The 27393-nt window shown below is 37.8% G+C and overlaps 1 protein-coding gene across 2 annotated transcripts in view; it reads right to left on the bottom strand.

Annotated features, from left to right (window-relative positions):
- The window catches only part of oxr1a (oxidation resistance 1a), a 179562-nt gene that overhangs the window by 94503 nt on the left and 57666 nt on the right, over positions 1-27393 (bottom strand). For both annotated transcript variants that reach the window (XM_083529909.1, XM_083529911.1), the window contains exon 3: positions 2562-2752. In XM_083529909.1, the coding sequence (XP_083386035.1) occupies positions 2562-2752 (191 nt within the window). The remainder of the gene's footprint in view (positions 1-2561; positions 2753-27393) is intronic.

Here is a 27393-nt window from a genome sequence, read left to right as displayed (position 1 = left end):
TAAAACCGAAAAAAATTGACAAATGTAACATTTTAAAGAACAATGTACGAAATCCATGTATAAAATCTGGGGACCTAAATATCTGGTTAACAAAGTTTATCGTTCAAACAGTTAAATTCTGTTTGCTTGTGTTACTTTCGTTTTTTTTTTTTTGGACCTTCATTACATGACTTATTACCTCGTTCCCATACCTCGTTCTCCTAATCATACACACACAAATCCCAAGTTCACTACATATACCTCTGCTCATTGCACTACATTCTTGTATTAAGTGTCAAGTGACAATACCAAACCTTTATTTTTGTGTGTACGCTATTATAGTTTTGACCTTGAGTTATTGAGTTTGCTTTGCCACGTTCTGAGTTTGTTGAACACCTGAACTTTCCGTTCCTTTGACATTGACTACGTCATTACCGTTTGGATTTGTCCGATTTGCCAAGAAACCTGCATTTGCATCCAAACCCCTCTTTCTTTCGGCTTCTCCCATTAGGGGTCGCCACAGCAGATCATCCGCATTCATGATCTGCATGTTTGATTTGGCACATGTTTTTACCCTGGATGCCCTTCCTAACACAACCCTTCCTATTTATCTGGGCATGGGACCGGCACTAAGAGTGCACTGGCTTGTGCAACCCTAATGGCTGGGGTTGGTTCACTGAACGGAGCAGTGAGAGCACCGCATCCTAACCACTAGACCACTAGGGAACCTTTCTTTTACACATAGAAATGAGGAATTTGTTCTCTTTCCTGTTTGGGCCGCACTTGTAAAACCTACAGCTGTTCTTGTGGGAAATGGTAGCTCAGTGGTTAGTGTGTCAAACCTCTGCTCAGAAGAGCACGAGGTCAAATCCCAATAGCGGCAAGCTACCTCAGCTGGCCCTTGAGCGAGACCCTTAACCCTCAACTGCTCATTTGAGAATAATTATTAAAAAAATATATACAAATGTTGTAGCTGTAGGTGCATTCATCCACAGCAATTTAGAAAAGTGCAAGCAAATGATTGTGGACTCAAGTCTTTATGTAGGATGATGTTGAGAGGATGAGAACAGTAACCTCACTACTTTGAGTAAAGCCTTTCAGTCAAACTTGCTTAAATACATTTAGAAATGAATCAACAGCCATTTAAATGTTTTCTTTACTATGTACAGTATGTGTGACAGTACTGTCAGCTTATAATGACAACATTAATATAGAGTCGCACCAAAGTACTATGGAAATGTTTCTGTTTTCTAATTTATTGCCAAATCCACACAGCTACATTTCGAAATCGAGTGGAAAACCATCTCAGAACATTGGAGACTGTTATAATCAAGGGGGAATAATTGCAATAAAGGGGGAACAAGTCATTAATTCAGATGGTTTTAAATAGGATGTAGCAGGTCGTCCCCGTATTACGATGGAGATGCGTTCAGATAGCACCATCGTAACATGAAAATATCGTCAAGACATGTTCTAATCCAGCAGTCATGAAAAATGGCGCTCGCTATGGGGTAGTATGCTGTAATTTGTTAGTAACTAAACTAATTTCAGTATATGAATAGGCAAAACAGAGCAATTCACAGTACAGGAATAATGTATAACCTTTACAGTATACGTATGTGGCAGCGGGTGCGTGGATGTGCGCCGGTTTCAAAACAACAGAAACAAACACAAACAATACGGAAGGCGGAATATACGCACATCCTGCCAGCATCACAACGGATCGTACCGCATATAAGCTACAAAACTTAACAAATATTCGCACAATTGTGGCTTATTGCTATTGTCTATATCTACACACTGTATATACTAGACAAACGTTTGTGGGCACCTGATCATAAGATTCATATTTGCATTCTGAGCATCCACATTTAGTCCCCATTCGCTGTTATAATATCCTCCACTCTTCTGGGAAGATGTTCCACTAGATTTTGGAGTGTGCTTATTCAGCTAACGGTGTTAGTAACGTTAGGTTACTTATATAGGGTGAGGAGGTTTTGAACAGGCCCAAAGGTGTTCAAGCATCAAGATCTTCCACTGCAACCAATATAAATCATATCTTCATGTGGCTGGTTTTAGGGAATTTTCATGCTGGAACAGGTCTGTGTCTCCCAGTTTAAATGAAGGAAGGATTTACTGCTACCAAAGACATCCAAAATCTGGTGTCACATTGTTTGTCCATATCGTTTATTTTAGATTCGGGATTTCCACATACTTTTGGCCACACTGTGCATCTTCCTGTAAAAACCCAAAAACTACTAACGGACTATAAATACAAAACATGCTAAATGATTGCATTCGTTGGCATTCACTGTTGACTTTTAAACCGCTTGAAGAGGATATTTTGCATCTTATGAGGAGGTTCATGAAGTGCTAAAATGATCCCGAATCAAAGCACTGAAGCAGAGGAAGGCAGGAGAGGAAATGCATTAGAGTCACTTAATTTTAGACTATTCAAGCGTCACAACCAGTCACCTGGATAGAAGCACACACACGTACACACCAGCCCCCGGGAGACCTCGTGACAAACACACACACTCGCACATGCAGCCCACACAATGGAAAGATGTGAGCATGCTTACCAATGGTGTAGCCTCTCTTCAGCTCGCTGCATCGTGGAACACGCCTCTGGGAATTTGTTGTGTTGTTTTCTTGCACCTCGATTGTGGTCGTTTTGGCAACCGGTGATGAGGACCTGTTTATGGACAGACTCGGGATGAAACCGGAGAAGCCTTGAGAGGCCACGTCCACTGACTGGGACTTCTTCTTTAGTCTGTTTGAAGAAAGAAAAAAGCAGAGACGTGGATTTTTAAGCTCGCAAAATACAAAGCACCAAGCATAAGGTTTTGATTTACTCATGTCATGGTGAAAAGCTTTCCTTGAAAACTGAAGGTCATTAAAACCGCAAAACCAAATTTAACTCCATATCACCGGCCACGGGTTTGGTTTTTGCTCAACTACATTTCGCCAAAAAAAACAATTCCTTTCTATTTATGAGTGGATAAAAACTAGTCAAGAACGCAGCAAGCCACTGCTCTGTTTTGAACTTGTTTTGAGGGCCGCTTGGTGGTATCTACTTAGCACAAACATACAGTTCAACAGCAAGCAAAACATTGTGTGGGAAATAAATGAATGAAGAAACCCCTGACTATAACTATAACACCAGTGGCCTTATTTGAACGATAAAGTAGTTGCTTTTGAAGTAGTTGAAAATAAGGTTTTGGTCTTATGGTAATTTTAATAAATATCAATCAGTGTTTGTCTCATTAATATCATTCCATTATTAGATTGGTGTTTTAAGAGTAAGTCTTTTCACATAGATTGAGTTGATTTAGCAAAGAGTCTTGTGACAAAAAATGATAATAGGAACATAAAGTACATTTACTCTTTTACTTTTACCAACTGTATCTCTACTTTCAATCAAGTACATGAATTGTGTACCACTGATTGCTCCTTACTGAGTGCTGGGAAACAAGGATAAGGTCATTTTTGCAGCTGAACAGTTTAAAAAGTCAAAGGAGACAGCTTTTGCTATGTAGCATCCTTTTCTAAACAATACACAGAACACAAAAGCTTTAAAGTAAGACCTTCTATTCTCAAAGCCTGACTATTCCTGAGTTATACCTGTGTTTCTGTTACGGCGTGTTTATTCTGCTGCCCTCCTCCCTTCCATTCAATCATTAACCTTATCACGGCCTCGGTTTAATCCGGCGACAAAGAACGGCGGTAGGTGACATTCTGCACCAGACAGCACTATCATTTGCATGGACGAGGACGATCTGTTTCATCATTGTTTATGAGGACGGACAGACGGGTGTGCGCTCACTCCGAAAGATATCGCCTAATGCATCCGTCTCTACGCTCTGTAAATCAACAGAGGAGCCAGAATCCGTGCTGGAGTGGCGGAGAGAATTTTGAGGTCCACGTGTAAGCGGGTCACTGGCTGCACTGAGTGACACCGCATCAGATACATACCATTTGCAAAAGGAAACCGTTAGCAACGGAGGAGATAGCGGGAGCAGGCAGGGTACACAAAGATCAAGTTTATTACAGCGTCATGTGAGCTTTTCAGGACAGCAATTACAAACGCATAGATAAAGACGGCAGGTGTATGCGTAAACTCGGATCTTCTTATCGGGCTGAGCGGTCTGATCCGTGAAAAGTCAGTATTGGAAATCTAACTGCTATAAAAGCTGTAGACACAGCACAGTCTGGGATTAATCTGTTATAAAACAAATAATTCGAATAAAAATAATAATAATGTATAAAATAATTTTTATTTATAATGTTACTGTCATATTATTATTAATGACTACTGTAATATTATTATTACTAATATAATTAACATTATTCATTATTATTTTTAGGTCTTCTCCTTTTATAATAATAATAATATTATTATTATTATTATTATTATTATTATTATTATTATTATTAATATTTTGTATTGCACACATGCAAAATAAATATGTAGTATTTAGTATTGTGTACATTTTGGTAATTTTTCATTTTCGATTTTTATTTTATCCAATCTGTGATCTTCTACATCACTTGTCTTATAAAAAAATGTACTGTATTTACTTTCCTGAAAGCACATCTGTACGTTTAGTCCCTGATCACATAATGCTGTTTGTACAGTATATTAGGTTTATGTTTGCAGTGTAAAATAACGATTAATTATTAATTACCGTTTTAATATTTCAAGGTTTTTCAGGAAGCAGTAATTTATGTTCTCAGACCTTGAGTTAAATGCAGGGAGACTATATACTGTACAAGTTATCAGCTATATTAAAACTCATTGCTCTTTAAAGATGAAAAAAAATAATAATCTTATGAGGATTCGTAGCTGCTCATAAATTTTTTTTTAATTATTACTGAGATCAGGACTAGAATTCATCATGCTTATCTCAAAATAATTCGGAAAGTGATGCAGCTTTGGTCCTACAACATAGGTAGTCCCCGAGTTACAATGGAAATGCTTTCTGATGACCCCATAATAATTTGAAAAGTCAAAACATGACCTAGCTTATCCAGGAGTCATCAGTATGGGGTAGTATAATGTAATTTGTAATTTCAACAAATTACAGTACATAATTGAGCAAAACAAAGCTATTTTCAGCACCGTAATGCATATTTTCAACAAGTGCGTGGACGAGCATCTAAACGTTCATAAATGGAGGGCGGAGCCGGACGCGTTCTGTTTTACTGTCACCAAAAACATTTTAAAAAAAATTACGCTTTAACACAGAGACAACTAAACTGGACCACTGACGATAGTAAGGCATCTTACAACCGCAGGAAAACTGAAATATTTTTTTAATTTTTTTAGATACGATCAAAAAATTGTAATTCGGAGACCATCTGTATTCAAAATTCAATAAGTCAAGTGATTCAGCAAGATTTACTAGATGACTAATGTTTTTGGATCTAACCCCTGTTAAGTTTCTTTTTAATGCTCAGTGTGGTTCTTTTGGGCAACTGAGGACACAGCGATTACTAAAAACCACCAGTCAGAGGTCATAACGTGGTTGACCAAAGTTGTTCTGTCAAGCTACAGCAGCCTTTCGAATCCGGATTGCAGCCTTCAAACATGGCAACCACAAACTCTATATTCCATCCAATCCAGCGAATCCATCCACCAAGATACTGACTGAGCACACCAATAAGACACATACATATGCTCACACTATAAAGAGACCAGGCTCAATAATTATTTGCGAAGTATTTCCTCAGTTCTTGTTTTCGGAATATAAGAAATACAGAGTCTGCTTGTCTGCAAAGCCTAGTGCTTCCTGTTTGTCTGGTCTGATTTTTGACTTTGATTCCACCTCACGTTCATCTTCATCACATGATCACTGTCTGTTTCTGATTACATTTTTGTGAGCTCCATCTTCAGTGAATTTCAACTCTGATTCGACTCCACTGCATACCAACAGAACGGCTCTATTTTGTGATTTCTACTCACAGTTGGCCAATATTTGTACGCTTCTTTCCATCGCTGTCTTTCTGACCAATAAATAACGTCTCTTAGTCAATGTAGTTTTTATTTAGTCCTCATTTTTTGCTCTGTCTCCTCGCTTCAGATCAGAAGTATCATGACAGAACTTCATACTCTGGAACCAGCTTTCTAACTAATCTAGATAGGGACCGAAAAAACCATCAGGTCGCAAGTCGAGAAGAGTGACTACTCTATGATACGTTCCGACGTTAAATAAAGCAGCAAATGGTAAAATCACTTCACAAAATACGAGAACGCACAAAATCACTCTGAACACGTCTGAACTATGCAAGGGCACGCCAACTAGAGCGTCTCTGATACCCACAATGCATGCCTGCCAGACATACTTCTTCCCCACACTGTTTTCGGCGTTGTCAAATCTACTTACTGTGCGTGGATTTTGAAAGTTTTAATGGAAAAATTTAGATTTTTTCTTCGTTTTTATTTTTTATTTTAAAAGTCTGAGGTGATCGTCGTATCTCCGAAATGTTATAAGTCGAGTGGTCGTAGGTCGGGGTCTGGCTGTACTAGGATGACTGTCTTAAAAAAATGCTTACAAATGAGGGATGTTAAATGTAAATCCGGCATGAACATTAGCTGTAAGTGAGGGCAAGTTACACAATGCAACATCTCCGATTTCTACCTAATCAGCAGTCCTGTCCAAGCGACGCTGCTCATGTCTGGAAAGAAAATCCATAAGGAACCTCGCTAAATGGACTCCACTTAGTGTTTTATCCTGTAATAAATTATTCCAGAGCCTGATTTATGTGCTATGAAGCTTGCATTATGTTTCAAATTTAACTAGAGCCATGTACAACCTACTCATCAGTGAGCTAGTACAATATGAATGGATTTAAACATATAAATTTTGCAAAATAGTGTGATATCCAACATGCACCTACAAGGGCGTGTGACATGTCAAAACACTCAGCACAGTCAGGGGAGGTGAATGAGCTACCAATCAACTTTAATGAAAATGCTTACATTTTGAAAAATATGGAAACACTTGTGGACAGTCGCCCCTGGATTCCATATTGATGCCATATGATGTAACCAACGGAATACGGGAAATAGTAAAACTCTCGCAACACGGACTTGTGACATCAAAATGCACAGCACAGTGAGGTCAGTGGATTGCACAGACATCCTTTAGACATTTTTTGTATTGTAAAATATCTCTTGGTTTTCTTCTTTCTTACTTCTTGTACTGTAATTTTTGCAACCAGTAACCTTATGACCCCTGCTATGAGTCACTAGGTGCTAATCCAAAATCCAGTGCCTTAACCCCTGAGCTACCACCTTCCACCATCTTTGTTCATCTTTCAATAACAACAGATCCTACATGACATATTTACCAGTTGTTAGATTTGCAGCAAAGGTTCCCTGGTGGTCTAGTGGTTAGGATGAGGCGCTCTCAATGCTGCGGCCGGGTTCGATCCCTGGGCAGGGAACCAACCCCAGCCATTAGGGTTGCACAAGACTTAGTGCAATTCCCAAGGCCGGGTAATGGGGAGGGTTGCTTAGAAAGGGCATTCAGCATAAAAACGTTTGCCAAATCAAACATGCGGATGATCCGCTGTGGCGACCCCTAATAGGAGAAGCTGAAAGATAGATTGGCAGCAAGGATACAGCTATAGTTAGCATGCATCCTTATACCTTTAATTGAAAGTACATAATTAAAGACACGTAACAACTTTGTATTTTCACTTGAATCATTGATGTATGTTAATAAGTGGTGCTTTGGAGAGATGCAAGTGCAGGTTTTTCTCAAAAATAAAGAACAAAAAAACCTAAACACTAATAAAGAAAAAACTGCTTGGAGGGATCAAAAGTCCAAAACGGTTAAAGCAAGCGCTGGAGTGAGCGCATTATTGCGTAAAAGTTTCCTTGAGTATAAAATATTGCCACCCACTAGCTGTACTAATAACCTTGAAAGAGTCGTCTGCTTTGATGTAAGTGGTTTACGAATATTTACTAATTGAAAAATTATTTGGGATGTTTATGAATTGCAAAGAACAACCCTAAAAGTAATTGTGGAGTCCTTAATGGTGAAACCTTATTTTGGAAAGAACAGATTTGCAAAGCACCAGTTACCGGTTTCTATGCTAATAAGTAAAACATGAATTCATGGGACCATTACTGCTCTTTATTTTTGCTATTATAACACTGCTATTATACACAGCCTATGCTACTTATTTCTATTTCCTGCCGAATTATTAGATTTAGTAAATGGTAGGTAGTTCGGTGATTACTAAAGGCTATTTCTATAGTGGAATAGGGAATTGGTGAGTGCCCGCAGTCTCAGGGCTTTAAAAAATTACAGCCAGTTAACAATTTTTAACTTACATTTGGACAAACTAATCGCTCAAGCAAGTTAAATCTCTTGAAAATACTGAACACATTAATGCACTTATCACGCAATTAACTCAACCACTTCTGCTTCAGTGGCTTCAATCTATGGCAGAGCACCAAAGAGTTCATGCAGCTTCATGGTTTTATATCAGAAACCTGCAGGTTTTGATATCACCAGACTTCCCAATGCATTCCATTGCACCCTTGAATAAGGTCTCTCCCTGAGGTATAAAGAGAAATGGATGTGACAGAAAATATTAAGAGGCCACAAGATATTACAGGCAAAAAAAATAAAAATAAAATACTGAGGGACTTGTAGGAAAAGTGAGTGCGGTATTTCTTCCACTTATAAAGCATGTCTCCTGCATAGCGAAAGAAAGATTCCTGAAGGACTAAAGACTCCAACGCGCTCACATTCATCACCCTCAATCACCCTCTTTCTCTTAAAGCACTGGATTCTCCTGCTGGAACCCAAGTGCTCACTCAGGGCTAAAAAAAGAATGCAGAACGAGTGAAACAATCTTTCCAGCAATTCTTTCCTTCTCAGTGTCAGCCAAAAACACAAAAAAAGAGCTGACAACCGCATGATTTACAGCCACCAGATCTGATGTAGAGGAAGAAGTTCCTTGGCGTAGTTATGCAACAGAGGCGATGATCATCTTCATCACCAGCACTGAGCGTTGATTATTAATTACAAGTGGAGCTCAGCTGCGGTAACTAAATTTGATGAAACTGTAAATCAATACGGAGCATAATTGTTATGATAATGATGATAATTAATAAAGTGTTTTCATTTCTAAATTATCATCAGTCAATATATTTATCAGTCATGTAACTGATAATTAATATGAACAGGTCTATACATGTACATGTACACTTACTATGTAAATGACACAGTAAATCATAGTAAATATACAGTAATTGAACAATAAGTAAAGTACAGTAAAGTTATTTTAGCAGTATAAAGTATTGTACATTTTAATTAGGTTACAGAAAATGTACAAATGGACCTGTTTACAAACACCTGTTTAAAAACCGTTTCATTTACAAATTCTTTAAATCTGACACTATTGCACTTTTACACATTACAGTCTTTACTGCTGTACTACTGTCATTCTGCTGCTATCAGTCTTGCACCTTACAAATGCCTTAAACTCAGAACTTCAGTATTTTTAAGTCTTACATCACATGTCAGTTTATTACAAGTACACTGCTGATACCTCATGAAAAAATCTGTTCTATATTGCACTGAACTGCTGATATTGCACTGATTGCCTTTACAAACTTTCTATACTGCATTGACAATGTAAACAATTGAAGAGAGAGAATCGATTCCTCTGTATGTCTGCACATATGGTCTATTCTTCTACCTCTACCTCTTTCGGCTGCTCCCATTAGGGGTCGCCACCCGGGGGGACCATCCGTCTCCATACCCCCCTGTCCTCTACATCTGCCTCTTTCACAACAACTACCTGCATGTCTTCCCTCAGCACATCCATGTACCTCCTCCTTGGTCTTCCTCTTTTTCTCCTTTCTGGTGGCTCCATTATCAGTATTCTCCTACCGATATATCAATAGGAGCAGCCGAAAGAAGAAGAAGAAGAAGAAGAAGAAGAAGAAGGTACGCTTAGTCTGTGTCCTAATGAACTAGTATCAGGCTATATTTTTTCAAAGCACACTTCTGTACTGTAATGTTGGTGTGGATAAGTGAATGTGATATAAATGCAAATGCAGGACTATGAACAATACTGTATTATACTCTATATCTTTACTGTATTTAACCACACTTTGCTTTACTTAATTATATCACATGTTCACATGATTACTATATCAGGTGTCACATTTAATACTATATTAGCATATTTGGCTAATTTACTATGACATTCAACTGTACTATAGTTTGCTGTTTTTTGTATCTATATTATAAATTTTACTATACTTTACAGTATCATGTACATTTAATCTATTTAATTATACTTTACTACATCATGAATCTTAATTATATTTTATAATACTTTATAGCATCTTGAAAACTTTACATTATTAGTATCATGTACTTTTACGGCATGTTTTACAATACTTCACAGTACAGTGGAGCCCGGGTATGTCGCCGGCGTAGGGGGTTGCCAAAAAGCGTTGAGATAACCGATGATCGAGATAAACAAAAACCAATATGGCGGCAATATATTAACGTGATTGAAATTTATTTATATACATGATGTGCGTTAATAAATGAGAATGTACATGCACGTGTTTTTGGAGGTTTTTTTTACACAACAGCGTTGCCGCGATTTGTTTGATGAAGGCATGCTATAAAAATGTACATACATGTTTGTTTACACCAAAAGGCATATGTGCACCAACTAACAGCAGAGATTCACCAGTATACAATACAAACCACCGTCTCAAAACAAACCTTTATTATATTCTCCAACATTGCAAACACAAAGATCGCTCACAAAATCACACAAAACGTGCAGGGTGTAGTTCGTTTTTACAAAAAGCTAACCAGTGTCAAAATTAAATTCTCGAGTCATTTCACTCTGACACACAGCTCTGAAAAGTATCCTACACCTGTAGCATCTGTAAGGCTTGATCTACGCGGAAATACGGTAGTGAGATGGTGATGTGGCAAAAGCCGGCGATTAGTCATGCGGATTGAGATAACCGACGTTAAGTGGCAAATTTGACCCCCCTTGTGCTCGAGATATCAGGGTTCGTCGGCATAAAAGAATCGACATAACCGATAAAAAATGCTTAGAAAAAGCGAGAATTTGGCGGTTCCACTTCAAAAACGTCGACTTAATACGGTTGTCGAGGTAACCGTGGTCGAGATAAGTGGGTATTTCTCTATTCAGAATCATGTATCTTTATGTAATTTTATTTTACTGTGTCATGTATCGCTACCATACTTGACTGTAACTTGATATTTTACAGGATTATACAAAACCTTTTAGTATACTGAAACTTTACACCATTTAACTATATTTTACAGTATTATGTACCTTAACTCTATTTAATTATACTTAACTTCATCATTTTTTTACCATATTTTACAAAAAAATACTATAACTTGAATTTTTACAGTATTTTACAACATTTTACAGTATCATTATGTACCTTCACAGAATTGTATATGTATTTTACGTTTCTTTACTGTTCGTTAGTCCATTGTGTATTATTATATAACCATTTTTTACTAAATTTACTAATATCCAGTATCATGTATAATGCCTGTAATTGTGTATCATATATTATTGAGATTAAATCAAGCTAATTTAAAATATGACTGTATCATCGACACATGAGCCAATAAATCAGCATCTTTTCTTATAAAAACTTAGTCTGGTCAAGTATGGAAAAATTATGGCAAATGCTTAAACATCACTGAATGAAACATAACACATATTGTGTAAAATATTTGTGGATATATGAGCTTTCAGTGAATATGCACTGATGCATTTTTTTTTTTTATTCCTGTGGGCCTGCTTTAGTACCCTATTTATTGTGATACCTGTAAACCTGTCTCATGATTACTTTGTGAAAAAGTATTATATACTTGCTAAAAAAAAACAACCTTCGTAATGCAAATAATCATTCATGTATATTACTTTTATAACATTTCAGATATTATCGTGATCTTAATACTCATTAAATAAGATATAGGGTTACATAAATGTCTCATTTATAAGACTGTCTAAATATAATGATTTTGAAAACTGTCCAATATCACACAACAGATTCTGCTATCAGTTCAAAAGGATGCCCTTCCTCTCTCCTCATTAATCGGTGCCTGTTAGCACAAACATACAAAAAATATTGGCTAATGATTTTCTTGTGCTCAGCTGCACTGTGTCATTCTCGGAGCAACAGTGTGTGTGTGTGTGTGTGTGTGTGTGTGTGTGTGTGTGTGTGTGTGTGTGTGTGTGTATGTATATATATATATATATATATATATATATATATATATATATATATATATATATATATATATATATATATATATACACACACACCATACAGTCCCCTGACAATAAATGAAAAATGTAGCACTATCAAGTGAGAAGACCTTCAAGTCCGACATTTACCATACTGGATAAACAGTTCAGTAAGAAGCCAGAGGCGATGTCAGCTACATCTTTTTTCCGCTTGAGTTAGTCTCAGAACTCAGATGCACCACCACATCCACTCTAAATCTGTTCATCCCTTGACATCTATTCAGCGCCACTAGTGGTATGTCCAGTGACCTGGAAGACACACGACAGGCACAAGAATAGAATCCCAGTTCGAAACATGCAGAAAAACTAGCAGATCATATCTAGCTAGAGCCAAGCCGAGATGAAGCTCATTAACTAACCGAAATATATATTAAAAAATCAAGCTCATTAGTTTCAGCTCTCAGCTAGTTCAGAGAAAAAGTCAAAGAGAAAGAAGAGAAAGGAAATTTATACTTGTCACATTTATTTTTTTTTTATAGCACAGCAAAACTCTATATATCCCATTGATGTTACTAAGCTGGGGTCAGAGTTCAGGGTCAGCCATTATACAGATCCCCTGGAGCACAGAGGCTTAAGAGTCTTCAAGGGCCCCAAAAATGCTTGGCAATACCAGAGATTGAACCACCAACTTTCAGAATAGGAACCCAGAACCTTTACCACTGAACTAGCAACTAAATATTTGTCACTTTGGATAAAACATTTGCACCCACATTACCGGTGATACCGCCTCAGCCAAAAAATCTTTATACTTCCAACAGGAACGGATAACCCTGTTTCAAACACTTTTGTGGATTTGTTTTTCATGTATTATATTGAATGAAGAGCAGTAAAAATCTTCATCCTGAGCAAAAGCCAGTAAGTCACTGTAATGTTTTGTCCTTGCACATAAAATGAAATTCAGTCAGTTTGATCACACACCTGGTAACAACATGTATAGTTTTAACATATACGGCATTTGGCAAACGCCTTATCCAGAGCGACTTACAACTGAGCAGTTAACAGTTAAAGGCCTTGCTCAAGGGGGCCGAGTTTGGTGATGCTGGGATTTGAACTTGTGAACTTCCGATCCAGAGTCCAACGCCTTCACCACGGAGCTCCCACCTCCCTACAACATCAAACTGTATCACATGACCAGAAATCTCATTCACTGTAAACGCAGCTAAACATGTGAAGCAAGTGAAAATTAGTGAATAATTACAGTCCATAATACTTCAGTAACTGTTTGTGTTGCTGCTGTGTCAAAATAGCAGTTTTGGCATAGAAATGACTTCAGAATTACTCTAATTTGCTCTTTGTGTTCAATATATAATAAGCAGCCTTCATTCTGCAGACAGGGCTGAGGAGATGTCAATCATCATTGTTCGGACCATCTATTACTTTCAGAGAGTGAAGTGAGAACAAGTGGGGAGATAAAGAGAGAGAGAAAGATTGCATGGCTAATCTCCAGCCTCGGCATCAAGAGAAGTAAACAAAAGCAACAGCTGCACTCGCAACGACAATAGCACCACCCGCACCAGCTCCCACCCTATGTGAGCTCTAATTAAAAGAGCGCGTCCCATGACGCCTCAGAACGGAGGAGTGTGTCGAGTGCTTGCTTTGTGTGCTTGCATAAACAGAAATTACCCTACAATTACCAATAAGGCGACATCAATGTAGAAAACAACAACAGCGCTGTAGCCTTGCACATTTTGCTGAGGTCAGAGTCAGAGGTAGTACAAGACAGATGGGTTGTGTGTGTCGGTGATGCTCATATCTATTACTTTCTCACTTTCACGTTCTTTCCGCCAGCATTCACACCCAGAGGGACTTCAGCCACATGTTACGTCTGTCATGCTAACTCTGCGAATCCAGAGAGTGAAGTGAAAGGAGAAAGCAAAGGAGAAAACACCTTGATAAAGCCATTGCTGAATATGAACACATACTGCAAAAAAAAAAATAATAAATTGTTTGCATCTTGTTTTATTTTTCTGTACACTCAAGAATTAGTTTCCCTAATACTGTGTACACCCCTTAACATCTCTGATTCACTGAAGCCTGGACTCCCACGAGACCTCAGATTACGTTAGCCGCCGATCTTTTGTGAGGTGAGACCCCCATGGGATCATGAGATCTAGGGAATGTGGATGTCAGGTCAGAAATTTGTCTTGTTCCTCAGACTATTCCTGAAATTTTTTTGCAGTGTGACAGTGTGCATTAGGGACGGTCACATCAGTGCATTGTTATAAAAGTTGACAATGTGATGCATCGATTTAAAAAAGTGTGCATTGGATACAAGTTGGCATTTGTATCGTGACGCATTTTCTAACATATTTGCATCGGTAAAAAAAAAAAAAAACACATTTATTTATATATTATTATTAGTAGATGTGCTATGCTTTTATTATTTAGGAAGTGGCTAATAGTTTGTGACCATTCTTTTATATGTAGATTGATTTTTCTAGAGCGTGTTCTCTCAGCACCGCTGCTGCTACGTGAATATGACGTATCACAAAGCTACGGAAACCGAGGCGTGTCCTAAAAATCACATAGAATACAAATTAACATGGCAGAGGTAGAGCTGTAACTTCCTGCAGACAGAACTGGAAAAGAACATCTGGATTTATTTTTTGTACTATAAAGTCATGTTTGTGACAGAAGTCAGAAGGCACTTAAGTAAATTGATGATTTGCTGTCTGTATGAACCAAAGAAATAAAATGGAAATATGTGTCTGTACCATATTGATTTGCACAGCATCATATTTCTTCATGGCATCATATTGCATTGAATCGCATTGTGTTGAATCAAATCTAAATCGTATCCCACTGCATCGCAATAGGGGTGAGTCGTATCAAATTTGTATCGAATAATTGTACTGTATTGTTGGCTATGCGTCGAGCTGCGAATCGCATTGGCCTCAGTTATAGAGATTAACATCCCTAGTGTGCCTTATTCAGCTAAAACACACAACAAGCATTAGGGAATACGGTCTGGGTTTACTTGCTGTGAGACAATGTTTAGGCAGGTGGTATATCTGCTGCCTTGCCTTCTTCCCATAGAGAATCCTGGAGCCTGGTCTTCCCCAATTAAACATGATGTTAAAGAAACGCCATTCATCAGACCGTTGTCCAGTTCTGATGCACACATGCTCACTGTAGGTGAGTTTGATGATGGACAGGAATCAGCATAGGCATTCTTACTGATCAGACCCATTTCTAGCAATATGTATAGTAAGATACACACCATTTATCACATTTATATGACATGACTGTCATGTCACCTACTCACTCACTCCACTCAATGAAGAGGAAAGAGTAATCATTCATATCATCAGCAAAACTTCCTGTAAGCTTTATGCTTTCCAGAGATCCTTTTCCAGCTTAACCTTCATCACACCGTGACTACTGGGCCTCGTGATGATAATGAAGTTGATGGTACATTCTTCGTAAAGAACTTTTGCATTTAGAGTATTTACATAAAACCAAAACACAGTTAAGCAACCCATAGAACAGCAACGCAGTTAACGCTGTCGAGTTTTATTTTATTTGCACACATGGATTTAGCATCCTTTGTCTGATGTTTCATATAAATTTCTTATATGAAAGCAAATCAAAATAAATTCATATATTACAAAAAAAAGAGATTTGATCAAAAATAATGGCACCCTGACGTGGCACAGTGGCTGAGCTGCATTAGTGGAAGATTTAGAACATAAAGCACTGTTTTACCGTTATTTAAAAGCTTTTTTATAAAAATGTTATTCATGATTGATTAAAAAAAAACAACTAATTGTTTTTACATGTTCTACTTAGTGCTTGTGCCTTGGGCAAACCTAATCTTTTGTGTCTTGTCCTCCCCAGCATTTGAGTTTGCTTCTCACCTTTATATTTGTCTTATTATTGATGAAAGATTTGAAATGAGAGAAATTGCATTAACAGGTCACCACACCAGACTCCCTGCTGATAAACCACCAAGAAAACACATTTATCCATTTTTTAATAGATATAAAAAATTGCTCGGGCTCTCTTCATTCAGCCGTTATGTAACTGATTAGGTTTTGACGTCAGTGCCATGGCACTGCTGCCTTCCATCAGTGGCAAGTGGGAGAGTAATGAAACCCTTGAGTACCATTCCCAGGACTAGAGGCAAGACAACACCATCGAACAGAGAGGCAACAAGAGACCCTGCTATTTCATTGTGGATGTTTTTATCTCCTCTGTGTCCTTGCTGTTTAAGACACAGCTTTTAGAAGAGAATTATGAGATGTTAGGCTTGTCAGAATGGGGTTTGGAGTCCTTCAAAATTTCCTATGGCCTAATCAAGGGGGGATAGTGGGAATCTAATATAGGCTGTTCAGTATTTATGATTGGAGTTAGATGACAGTTGGAGAGCTCTTTATGAGTGTAAATTGTATTCCTTTAAATCAATCCAGAGCGGAAATAAAGAGAGGGAGAACTCGGATCACTGTGCTATCTATTACATTATCCGGATTCTCAAAAAATAAAATCAAGTATCAACATCTCACTGTTTGCTATTTTTGGAATAATGGTGAAATGAGATATAATAAGAGCTAAGCTCTAAGCTGGTGTTGGATCTATGATGATCTCAAATGTTGAGCTATTTAATGAGTTGCTCAGTAGCTTCTGATTCCATAACCTCAAATGACTCTATAAAACTGTGGAAAGGACATTGCTTATAATCTTACATTCCATTGTTCATGTTATTTCTCTCTCTCCAGTGTTCTGTATTGTTTTAAAGACTATAATCACACTCTTGATATCACCCGAATGAGGATGGGTTCCTATTTTGAGTCTGGTTCCTCTCAATGTTTCTTCCTCATAACATCTAAGGGAGTTTTTCCTTGCCATAGTCCCCATGGCTGCTCATCAGGGATAAATACACATCGTCCATCTTAACTGTTAAATTCTGTAATGCTGCTTTGAGAGAATCCCGTTGTGAAAAGCGCTATAAAAATAAACTCGACTTGACTTAAGAAACATCAGCTCTGGCTTTGTAGAGCTGTAAATGTTGCGTCAGCTGTACCATATAGACACAAATGAGAAAATCTGATTCTATAAATGAAACTTCCAGCACATTCGAATGGATTATTCCACTGACATTTGGGAGGGTGATGCACTAATGGTGGCCCATCAATGATAATGCAGTGCTCTCCAAATGTCATGCTAGTCATTCTACAGTGAAATGGCATTGCTGAAGGGAACAGCGAGTTTTAAAAATCAGAAGACATGTCACTTAACATGACTGATACATGTACAAGAAGATACTCAAGCAAATGATTTGAACATTGTGTAGATGAAAGCAGAATATCACTTGTTTCCCTCATATTTTACCTCAAACTGTACACTTAATCTGCAACACATTAGGGTTGATACAATAGCGCTGAAACGGGATTAAGGGATATAATGGAAGAGTAATGGCACTATCAGAGATTTTATAACATTATATTTAATTAGACACAAGGTTTGTTGGCTGTGTTTCAAGCGTAAGACCTCAGAAACACAGACTTCTCAAAATGCAGGTAATAAATTCTGCCAAATCTGAAGTTATTAAATGTATACTTTTTAATGTAGGAAATTTTATAGCTTTGTTTAATCAAACATTTTTAAAAGTTTCATCAAATGCTTGCTAATACATCATATGGACAAAATTCAATACACCTGACCTTTACACCCATATGTGTTTTTTTCCCCAAACTATTTCCACATACACTGACCAGGCATAACTTAATAGCCACCGATTCGACATAACATTATGACCACCTGCCTAACATTGTGTTGGACCCCCTTTTGCTGCCAAAACAGTCCCAACCCATCAAGAATTAACAGCATGAACTTCTTCAGCAATGTGAGCTACAGGAGCTCGTCTGTTGGATCGGACCACACGAACCAGCCTTCGCTCCCCACGTGCATCAATGATCCTTGGCTGCCCACGACCCTGTTGCCGGTTCACCACTGTTTCATCCTTGGATCACTTTTGATAGATACTGACCACTGCAGACTGGGAACAGCCCACAAGAGCTGCAGTTTCAGAGATGCTCTGACCCAGTCGTCTAGACATTACAATTTGGTCCTTGTGAAACTCACTCAAATCCATATGTTTGCCCATTTTTCCTTCTTCTAACACATCAACTTTGAGGATAAAATGTTCACCCACTAACAGGTGCCATGATAAAGAGATAATCAGTGTTTTTTGATCTGATAATCTGTGTATTTGGAAGCTCACAACAGTATAGAATGCGGTAATATTACATTTTCCCTTCACTGAATTTGGAGACCCAGACCATGTCCAGCATAACAATGCCTCTGTGTACAAAGCCAGCTTCAAGAAGATATGCTTACATGGGCTGAAGTGGAAGATCTTGAGTGGCCTGTTACATCAACCCTATTAAACACCTTTGGCATGAACTGGAACTCTGACTGCACTCCAGGCCTCCTCACCTCACCTACATCATTTCCTGACTTTCCTAACATCCCTGTGGTGAAGAATGGAGGTTATTATAATAACAAATGGGGACTAAATGTGAAATGGTTTATTTAAATATAAGTTATATGTATGCGAGGATGGGGAATATGAGGAATAAAATATATGAGGACTAAAACACAGGGGTGAATGCTGTAACAGAAGTAATCTGCCCATCATGTATTGTACCACATCATGCGGTTGTTTTTCAGCAGTTTAATAGTCTCACTGTTCACTGTCTTTTAATTGTCATCGCCTTATAATTATATGCTTATGATATGTTTATGGTCTTTATATTTATGATTGATGTTATTGTGTTACTTGTCTTTGTTTTTTCATATTCTATAGCTGCACAGTAATAAAAGGTTTATCTGACCTTGTGTCCTACTTTGCCCTTTAGACCACATCGAACTGTTTTATTTACCATTAATTACAATTATTTCTTGATTCATGAACATCAAGTCAACTAACTGTTATTTCCTGTTATTTTTAATATAATATAATCTGCCACACAAATCCATGTGACTGAGTTACTATAGAAAATGATTGGTTTATATTAATGCATTGACTATATAACTATCATTTATGCCAGAATTCTTCAGAATAGAGCATTTCTTCCAACAGACATGCATTCACCGACACAACTCTGCTTATTCTAGTCTCTGTTCTTCACATCTGCCATCGCAAATCAAAACAGCCTTCACGTCAAATAATACAAGCTATCCCAAAGCGCATCGGAATCGGATATTTTTTTTTTTCAGTGAGCAGCGAGCCTTTGTTCTCTTCCTAATCCGGCTTTATTGAGGTGTTTTATTCTAGACACAGCTTTGTCTACAGCTGTCATTTCAGCAATACACTTGTTCTATGAGGTTTTTATTTTTATATTTTTCCATGTGCACCGTACACTGCACGGATTCAGCTCGAGCTGTGTTCAAAAGCTCTTTGTGGAAACAATTTTAGGAACCTGGAACTCGATGGGAAACCTATTTCACTCCGAAGCTACAAAAAAGGAATATAAATCTGTATATGGAATATAATGGAAAAACACATGGCAGACATTTTTCATATCATAGCACAGACTGGAGTGTGTTGCATAATCCACATTTTAAAGCTGTATATATTAATGGTTTAACGTTATTTTCTGTGTTATGGAAAAAGCCTACGAGACGAGTTAGTTACTGTCTCACTTTAGTTACAGCAGCAGTCATTCGTTCACCCACATATCCTTCTCTCTCTCTCTCTCTCTCTCTCTCTCTCTCTCTCTCTCTCTCTCTCTCTCTCTCTCGCGCGCTCACTCTCCCAAAAAACATAGCTTGTCAATTTACTGTGAAGCCTGTGTACTGTGTAAACTCCTCTTTCCTGAAGACTTTCCTGAGCTGAGAAAAACTTTGCTAAGCACCGAATGTTACAAAGTATTGACACCTGAGACTCCTTCCAAAAGGGTTACATAAACTTCTCCCAACAAATAAAATGTACCATTTTAACAATTATATATTATATTATGTTTTATTATTATATTTTCTTTGCTGTTTTTCTAAAAATAAAAAACCTTCGATCTAACAGTATGTGTGAGCATCTGACATACAAGCTTCTATGTATCACTATGTTCATACACTATATGGACAAAACAACTGGCCTTTTCTTGGAAATGTGGTTCTTCTCCAAACCGTTACCACAAAACTGCAGGCACACAATTGTATCGGACGTCTTTGGATGCAGTATGATAAAATTTTGCGTTCACTTGAACTTGGAAACCCCAATCTGTTCCAGCATGGCACTGCCTCTGTGCATGGTTTGGAGAGAAAATTCTTGAGTGGCCTGTTATAGATCTCTGATCTAAACCCTACTGAACACCTTTGGAATAAATTGGAACAGACTGCACCCCAGGTCTCCTCATCTTACCTACATCAGTACCTCAGGAACATCATCTCAGAGGAACGAAGGCAATTATAAGTGCAAATTGTGACTAAATGTGGAATATTTTTTTGACCAGGTGTCTGCAAACTTTTGGCAATATAGTGTAAATGCAGCCATTTCATCACAAGTCTCCAGTCACTGTACTACAAAGCCACCAGTTTGCATTTCTTCTTTGGTCAGTCAGTAATGAAAGTGAAATTCACTTATTCATCATTTATTCTTGTCACTGTCGCTCGTGCCACTCAAAGGTACCAGGAAAAGGATGAATGGCCTCTGGTTGCTTGTCATTGCAAGTGCCTGTATATCTGGACGTACTTCATCACATTTTACATTAATATTAAACCTATGGTTCATGTTAAAGCCATTAGTCCACATTTAGATTCCCTGTGCTCTTACGATAACCTCCACTCCTCTGTGAAAATGTTAAACTAGATTTTGGAGTGTGTTTGTGAGGAGGCCTGGGGTGCAGTCAGCGTTCCAGTTCATCCTGAAGGTGTTTAATCGGGATGAATTCTTCTGAATTTGGACTGTACTGTAATGTACATATTGTATGTTAATCCGGCTGACTCTGTAACCTCCGAGTTCTGAATTGGGCAGCAGTGACAGTAGCGCTGACAAAAATGTTCATCCTTTATTTCATTCCGATAAAATTGCACAGACATATCGGCCGCTGGACATCACGCAGTCAGCTTTAGTGATTCGGTGACTGCTCGGTTGCTTGAGGGAAACCGAACAGAGCATGTTGATGTTTATAAGACAGCAATGAGGAAAAGAAACTCACAGATGATGCTTTTTATTTCCCCCCAAACATATTAATATGGCAGCAGCGGGGGTTCTTTTAGTCTGATAAGATAGGAAGGATGAGGACACATGTCAGCCTCTGTGAATCTCTTTTATTATGGATGTGACTCTGGGACATATTTCTATTTGGTTGATTCAACACACACACACACACACACACACACACACACACACACACACACACACACACACACACACACACACACACACAAGCATCAGCAGAATTGCCGTGTCTCAGCGCATTCTGGTTGCTAGCCACTTTCCTGATCTTCTGTGCTCTCATTGGTGGAGAGTCGGGGTGGAGAGAAAATGCAATTGGACGAGGCCTTTGATTAATTTAGCTTGAGGCGCACAAGAGACCGAGTCGCTGCAGAGCAAGAGAGGAGGACAGCAAACACACACTTACATATGTATAAAGCATATGTATAAAACTGAAACGCACTTTTCCACACAACATTCCTCTGAAGCAAATCATCCTCTCAAATCCATCTGCATTACTTTATTGACCTTCAAATGCAGTAAGTGCATGAAAGATCTCCACCCATGTGCGAGGAAGGGCGTATGAGATTGCAGTTCAATAAAAAAAACGGATAAATAACAGTGAAAAAGGAAGAGAAACAAAACCAGGTATGATAGAGATGAGCTTGGGATGCACAGGGGGTGTAATTCTTGTATGTGGAAAATAATTACTTTTCACTTACTCCCCCTACTGCCTGGGTCTCACAAAAGTCCAAGCACCTGACTCCTGGCCAGAAACGGCTCAACGTCCTAATGTCAAAGTGATCAGGTAGATGCTTAGTTCACTGCATTATTGCACCAACAGACTCCAGCATAACACTATTCTTGTTTTTAAAGCCTATTAATACAGTCTTTGGTGAATGTACTGTAACAGCAAGGCCAATGATTTCACATTGGTGTTTAAACAAAAGATAAAAATAAAGCTTTCAGATTTCATTTAATTTCTTTTGCTTATGGGTGGTTTTTAACTAAATACACTGCCTGTCCAAAAAAACCCCACCTGGATTTAACTAAGCAAATGGGTAAGAGCCTCCAATTAGATAATTACTAAATGGATGATTATGTTTCAGCTGGCAACAAGTTATTTAACCCTAACTGATGCATTGAGGAGCTTTTCATTTCTTAAACAACCAAGTCGGAAGACACATCCTGTGGTCATGGAAAAGACAGGGGGGGCAGTACAGCATGTGTATTGAAAGCTGATTGATACTAGAAGAGTGCTTTAAGACTGAGATCCTGTAGGACATAAGAATAAAAGTCAAACCTGAACTTTGCCGGACAAAAAAAGGACAAGGTTATTAAAATGAACTTGAATGTGAATGTGAGCGGCACTGCACAATGCCTTTATAGCATTCATTCGTCATTCGTAACTACCTGGTGCTGAGGTCACTAATTAGATTTAGCTATTAGTTTGATTACATTTGCTAAATTTCTTATAATTTGATAATAAATCGACATCTGGCAGTGGTAGCTGAGTGAATAAGATCCTGAAGTTAAATCCCAGCACCACGAATCTGCCATCACTGGGGCCTTGAACTGGTCAATATTAAGAATTGTATCATTCTAAGTTGCTCTGGTTGCACATAGCTAGGGCAGAGGTACTGTCAAAGCCAGAATTAATGGTAATACTGGGATTTGTGCCTTTTATTTTTTATTTTTAATGCTTTAAAATTTCATATTATCAACATTAAAATACAGATTCATATCAGACAAACGATATTCTCAAAATATATCCGAAATCCAATCTCTAATACATACGTCTCATCTAACTGATCTCAAGAATTTAGCTGTTTATCAGATATACTGTAGAACATCCAATAGGAACCCTTGGGATCCTACATCCTGGTGTGTTCTAATAAGACTTAAGTTAGAAAAGTTCAAACTCATTTCCTATAACATGTAACCTTCAGAATGATTAACTGTAATGAGCTCTGATGGGTGCAGCTCGCTCTCACTGCAAACCTTCTAGAATTCGTCTGAAGTCTGTCAGATTATCTTTTGCTAAAAATCTCTCATTGCTCATCTTAAAACTAAGTTCTGTATGAATAAATAAAAGGTGCATTATAGCGCATAGCGGAATAGTGCTGATTCATTCCGTATCAGAGGTTAGTCATTAAGGCATAACATTTTCCACTGTGTTGAGGCTGACTAGTGAAATTGATATAACATAATGGACATTCCTGAGATGCTATGAGTCGCCCTGATAATCCTGTAATAGTAATTACTTCATTACACACTAAGTTTTAGGCATAAAGTCCAACTGCATAATGACATGCAGCCAATTAAAATAGAGAAAGAGCAAGAACAAGTGTGTAACAAAAAAACTGCTAATATACAGTAAGAGAAAAATAAATTAAATAGATAGATAGATAGATAGATAGATAGATAGATAGATAGATAGATAGATAGATAGATAGATAGATAGATAGATAGATAGATAGATAGATAGATAGATAGATAGATAGATAGATAGATACATATTTTTCTTTGCATATTACAGCATATTAGGAAACTGGGGTCAGAGCACAGAGTCAGTCATGTTATAGCAGCCCTGGAGCAGGGACAGTTAAGGGCCTTGCTCAGGAGCTTGGTGGTGAGCTGAGGCTCAAACCCCCGACACTGAGCCTTAACCATTGAGGTTCTTCCCTGCCCCAACAATCGGTTTCTATTGTTGAACATTAATTTGTTCTCAAATTTGTTGGGAAATATTTATTAGCGTAATTCAGCTCTCTGCAGAATTTAACTCATTATCCAGTATTGTTTATTGATTTCTCAGTGCTTCATTAGGAAAAACTATGATGGCATTACTGCGCATGTCCACCGAAAAAATGTCCACAATTGCTTGTAACACATTTTGGTTGTGATATTTATAAATGTCAAATGTCAAAGCAAACCATTAAGGCAAGTGCATAATTAATGAGTCTCTTAAAAAGTGAACAATATATTAACAGAAATGAACAAGAAACAATCAACATGGTGGAAAAAAAAAGTTGTGGACACCTGACCATAAGATTTGTATGTGCTTTTTGAACACTGAATTCCACATTCAGTCTTCATTCGCTGTTATAATTAACATCCACTCTTTTGGGAAAATGTTCCACTGGATTTTGGAGTGTGCTTGTGGACATTGTGTTCATTCAGATTCAAGCATGTTAGTAAAGTCAGATGAGGTGAGGAGGCCTAGGGGGGAAGGTAGTGTTCCAATTCATTCTTAAAGTTGTCTAATAGGGTTAAGGTCAGGTCACTCAAGATTTTCAACCCATGCAAAATATATCTTCATAGTGCTGGCTTTGTGCACAGGGACATTGTCATGCTGGTACAGTTTTCTAATTCAAGTGAAGGGAAAATGTAATGCTACCATATCCTATACAGTACAGAACAAAAGTTTATAGATATTATATATACAGTACAGACCAAAAGTTTATATATATATATATATATATATATATATATATATATATATATATATATATATATATATATATATATATATATACTAGCTGAAAGTACCCGTGCTTCGCTACGGAAGGCAGAACGCTAAGCAATATGGCAATAAGCAGTAAGCACTGAGCAGGACTGGATGATCAGAGATCAGAACGTAACGTCAACAAATAACGTACTACCCCTTTGTAGTACGGATACAGGGCAAACTACTTTGAAAATAATTTTTTTCGTGCATCTAACATCTAATAAGAAACAATGTACTAAGTTTCATGAGGATCCGTACTGTTATTTCGAAGAGTTTACAATGCGTGAGAAATCGCGTTTTTCGCAAGTTAGCCGCGATCCAGGGCGAATTTTTCAAAACCCTTTCTTAGTGAGCACCTAAGACCCAAGAGGAAGGTATGTTCCAAATTTCATTGCAATTTGTGCAGTGGTTTTGAGATTTCGTGATGAGTGAGTGAGTCAGTCAGTGGTATTTGAGCTTTATATATATATATATATTTCATAGTCATGAAAATAAAGAAAACTCTTTCAATGAGAAGGTGTGTCCAAACTTTTGGTCTGTACTGTACATCCTATACAATTGTGTGTCTCCAACTTTGTGGAGGAACCACATATGACTGGTAAAGTCAGGTGTTCCAATGCTTTTGTAGATATAGTGTGTGTCTTACTTGTCTTAAACTCATACACAAAAAAAGGATTACTAAAAGCATATCAGAGTGTGCATGCTTAGATTTACTTTCCTACAGTAAATGTGTGTTTCTATAATGCACATACTGTGTATGTTATATTGTATTTTCAAATGATAAGTGAAGCATTGAACCAGCACTGAAACACTTGAACTAATTTTCCCTGTTTGTCTCATATGTGTAATAATTCCACCCAATAGAGTTTTATACTAATGGTTTCCTACGTTTGCAAACTAGTGCACCAATGTTGATTTATTCAGTGATACAGATTTCAAAGCACGATTTTGAAGGGCGTCTGCTAAATGCCGTAATTTTACATGTAAATGTGTAGTTCTATTGTCTAGTATTGTATAAGAATGGCTGGGTAAGATAACTAGGTAATTGGTGTAAGGCATTTAGAATTGTTTAGAAGTTCCACTGAGAGCTCAAGTGGTCATTTATAACATTTTCAACAGTGATGATGCATTGAGGACAATTAACCTTTTATTGGGATAAGAGCAAAAATCTTGAACGAGAAGCAAAAATACTAACCCCCCCACCACACACACACACACACACACACACTCACACACACACACACACACACACACAAAATTGGTTTCACATTGCTTAACCTACCTGTTTGTTACATGCATGCATCGTACTAGTATTTAGAGTAGCAGTTTAAAAAAAATATGCAATTTGTATTAACATCTGGTTCTAAACATCTGCGATTATCAGATTAAGCTAGGTTTGTAGTAATATTGCTGCAGTTCTTGTGGCTGTAAAACAATACATCAGGGAATGTTTTTCAATGACCTACAAAAATATCTGACAAAAAAACAACAAGGTCCAAAACTTAACCTATATTCTCTCCGTAAATCCACTTTCCAGACGCAAATAATTATAAAGAATGATGCCTAATGTTTTCAATGCTGTTCACCACCAACTAGATATGTCCTCACTTCCTGCTGTCATGGATATTCCCTTTGAAACAATATAAAAGGGATACAAAAGTGCAGAAGTGCAAGATGTGTTGTGTATTTGCATTATTATAGCTCTGGCTCTGTCAGGATTGGGGATGTACAGAACTTCAGGAAAAGTGCCTACACAGCATTGCGATGTGAGATGTGAGCCAACACAGCAGCTTGCTTTGAGATACAGCAGAGCCAGGGAGAGGTTATGCTCTTTCACCTGGTAAAATTGTCAATTTTTGCCGCGCTGCAAACTTCATAACACTGTTGTTGGATTTACAGTGGGGTAGGAAATTTATGCACACTGCCTTATACAGATTATATGGTTTGGGATACAGCCTTGCATTCAGTTGTCTTCACACTCTCAGCTGAAATATCCATCCATTGATATCCATCCATTACTATCGTTTTTCTGTCAGCTCACACTGGGCTAGTCATTCCCATCTGATTTCTCTCATCAAAAAGGTGTTCAAAACTTATATCGGTTGAATAGATAAATTACAAAAGATTCGTATGACCATCCCATTCGAAATGTAGTCCCCATTTGCTGTTATAATAACCTTCACTCTTCTGGGAAAATGTTTCACCAAATGTCAAAGTGTGCTTGTGGAGGTTTGTGATCATTAGTAAATAGGTATAATTAAAGTCGGGTACTGATGTAGGTGAGGTGAGGAGGCCTGGAGGGCAGTCAGCGTTCCAGTTTATCCCAAAGGTGTTCCATATGGTTGTGCCATTCAAGATGTTGCACGCCAAACCATGCAAACCATATTTTGATGGAGCTGTTTTT

This window comes from Silurus aristotelis (assembly GCF_946808225.1).
Source record: "Silurus aristotelis genome assembly, chromosome: 25".
In the NCBI taxonomy this organism is placed as follows: Eukaryota; Metazoa; Chordata; class Actinopteri; order Siluriformes; family Siluridae; genus Silurus; species Silurus aristotelis.
The sequence above is the reverse complement of the archived record's forward strand: the minus strand, read 5'-3'. Positions and strand labels throughout refer to the sequence as shown.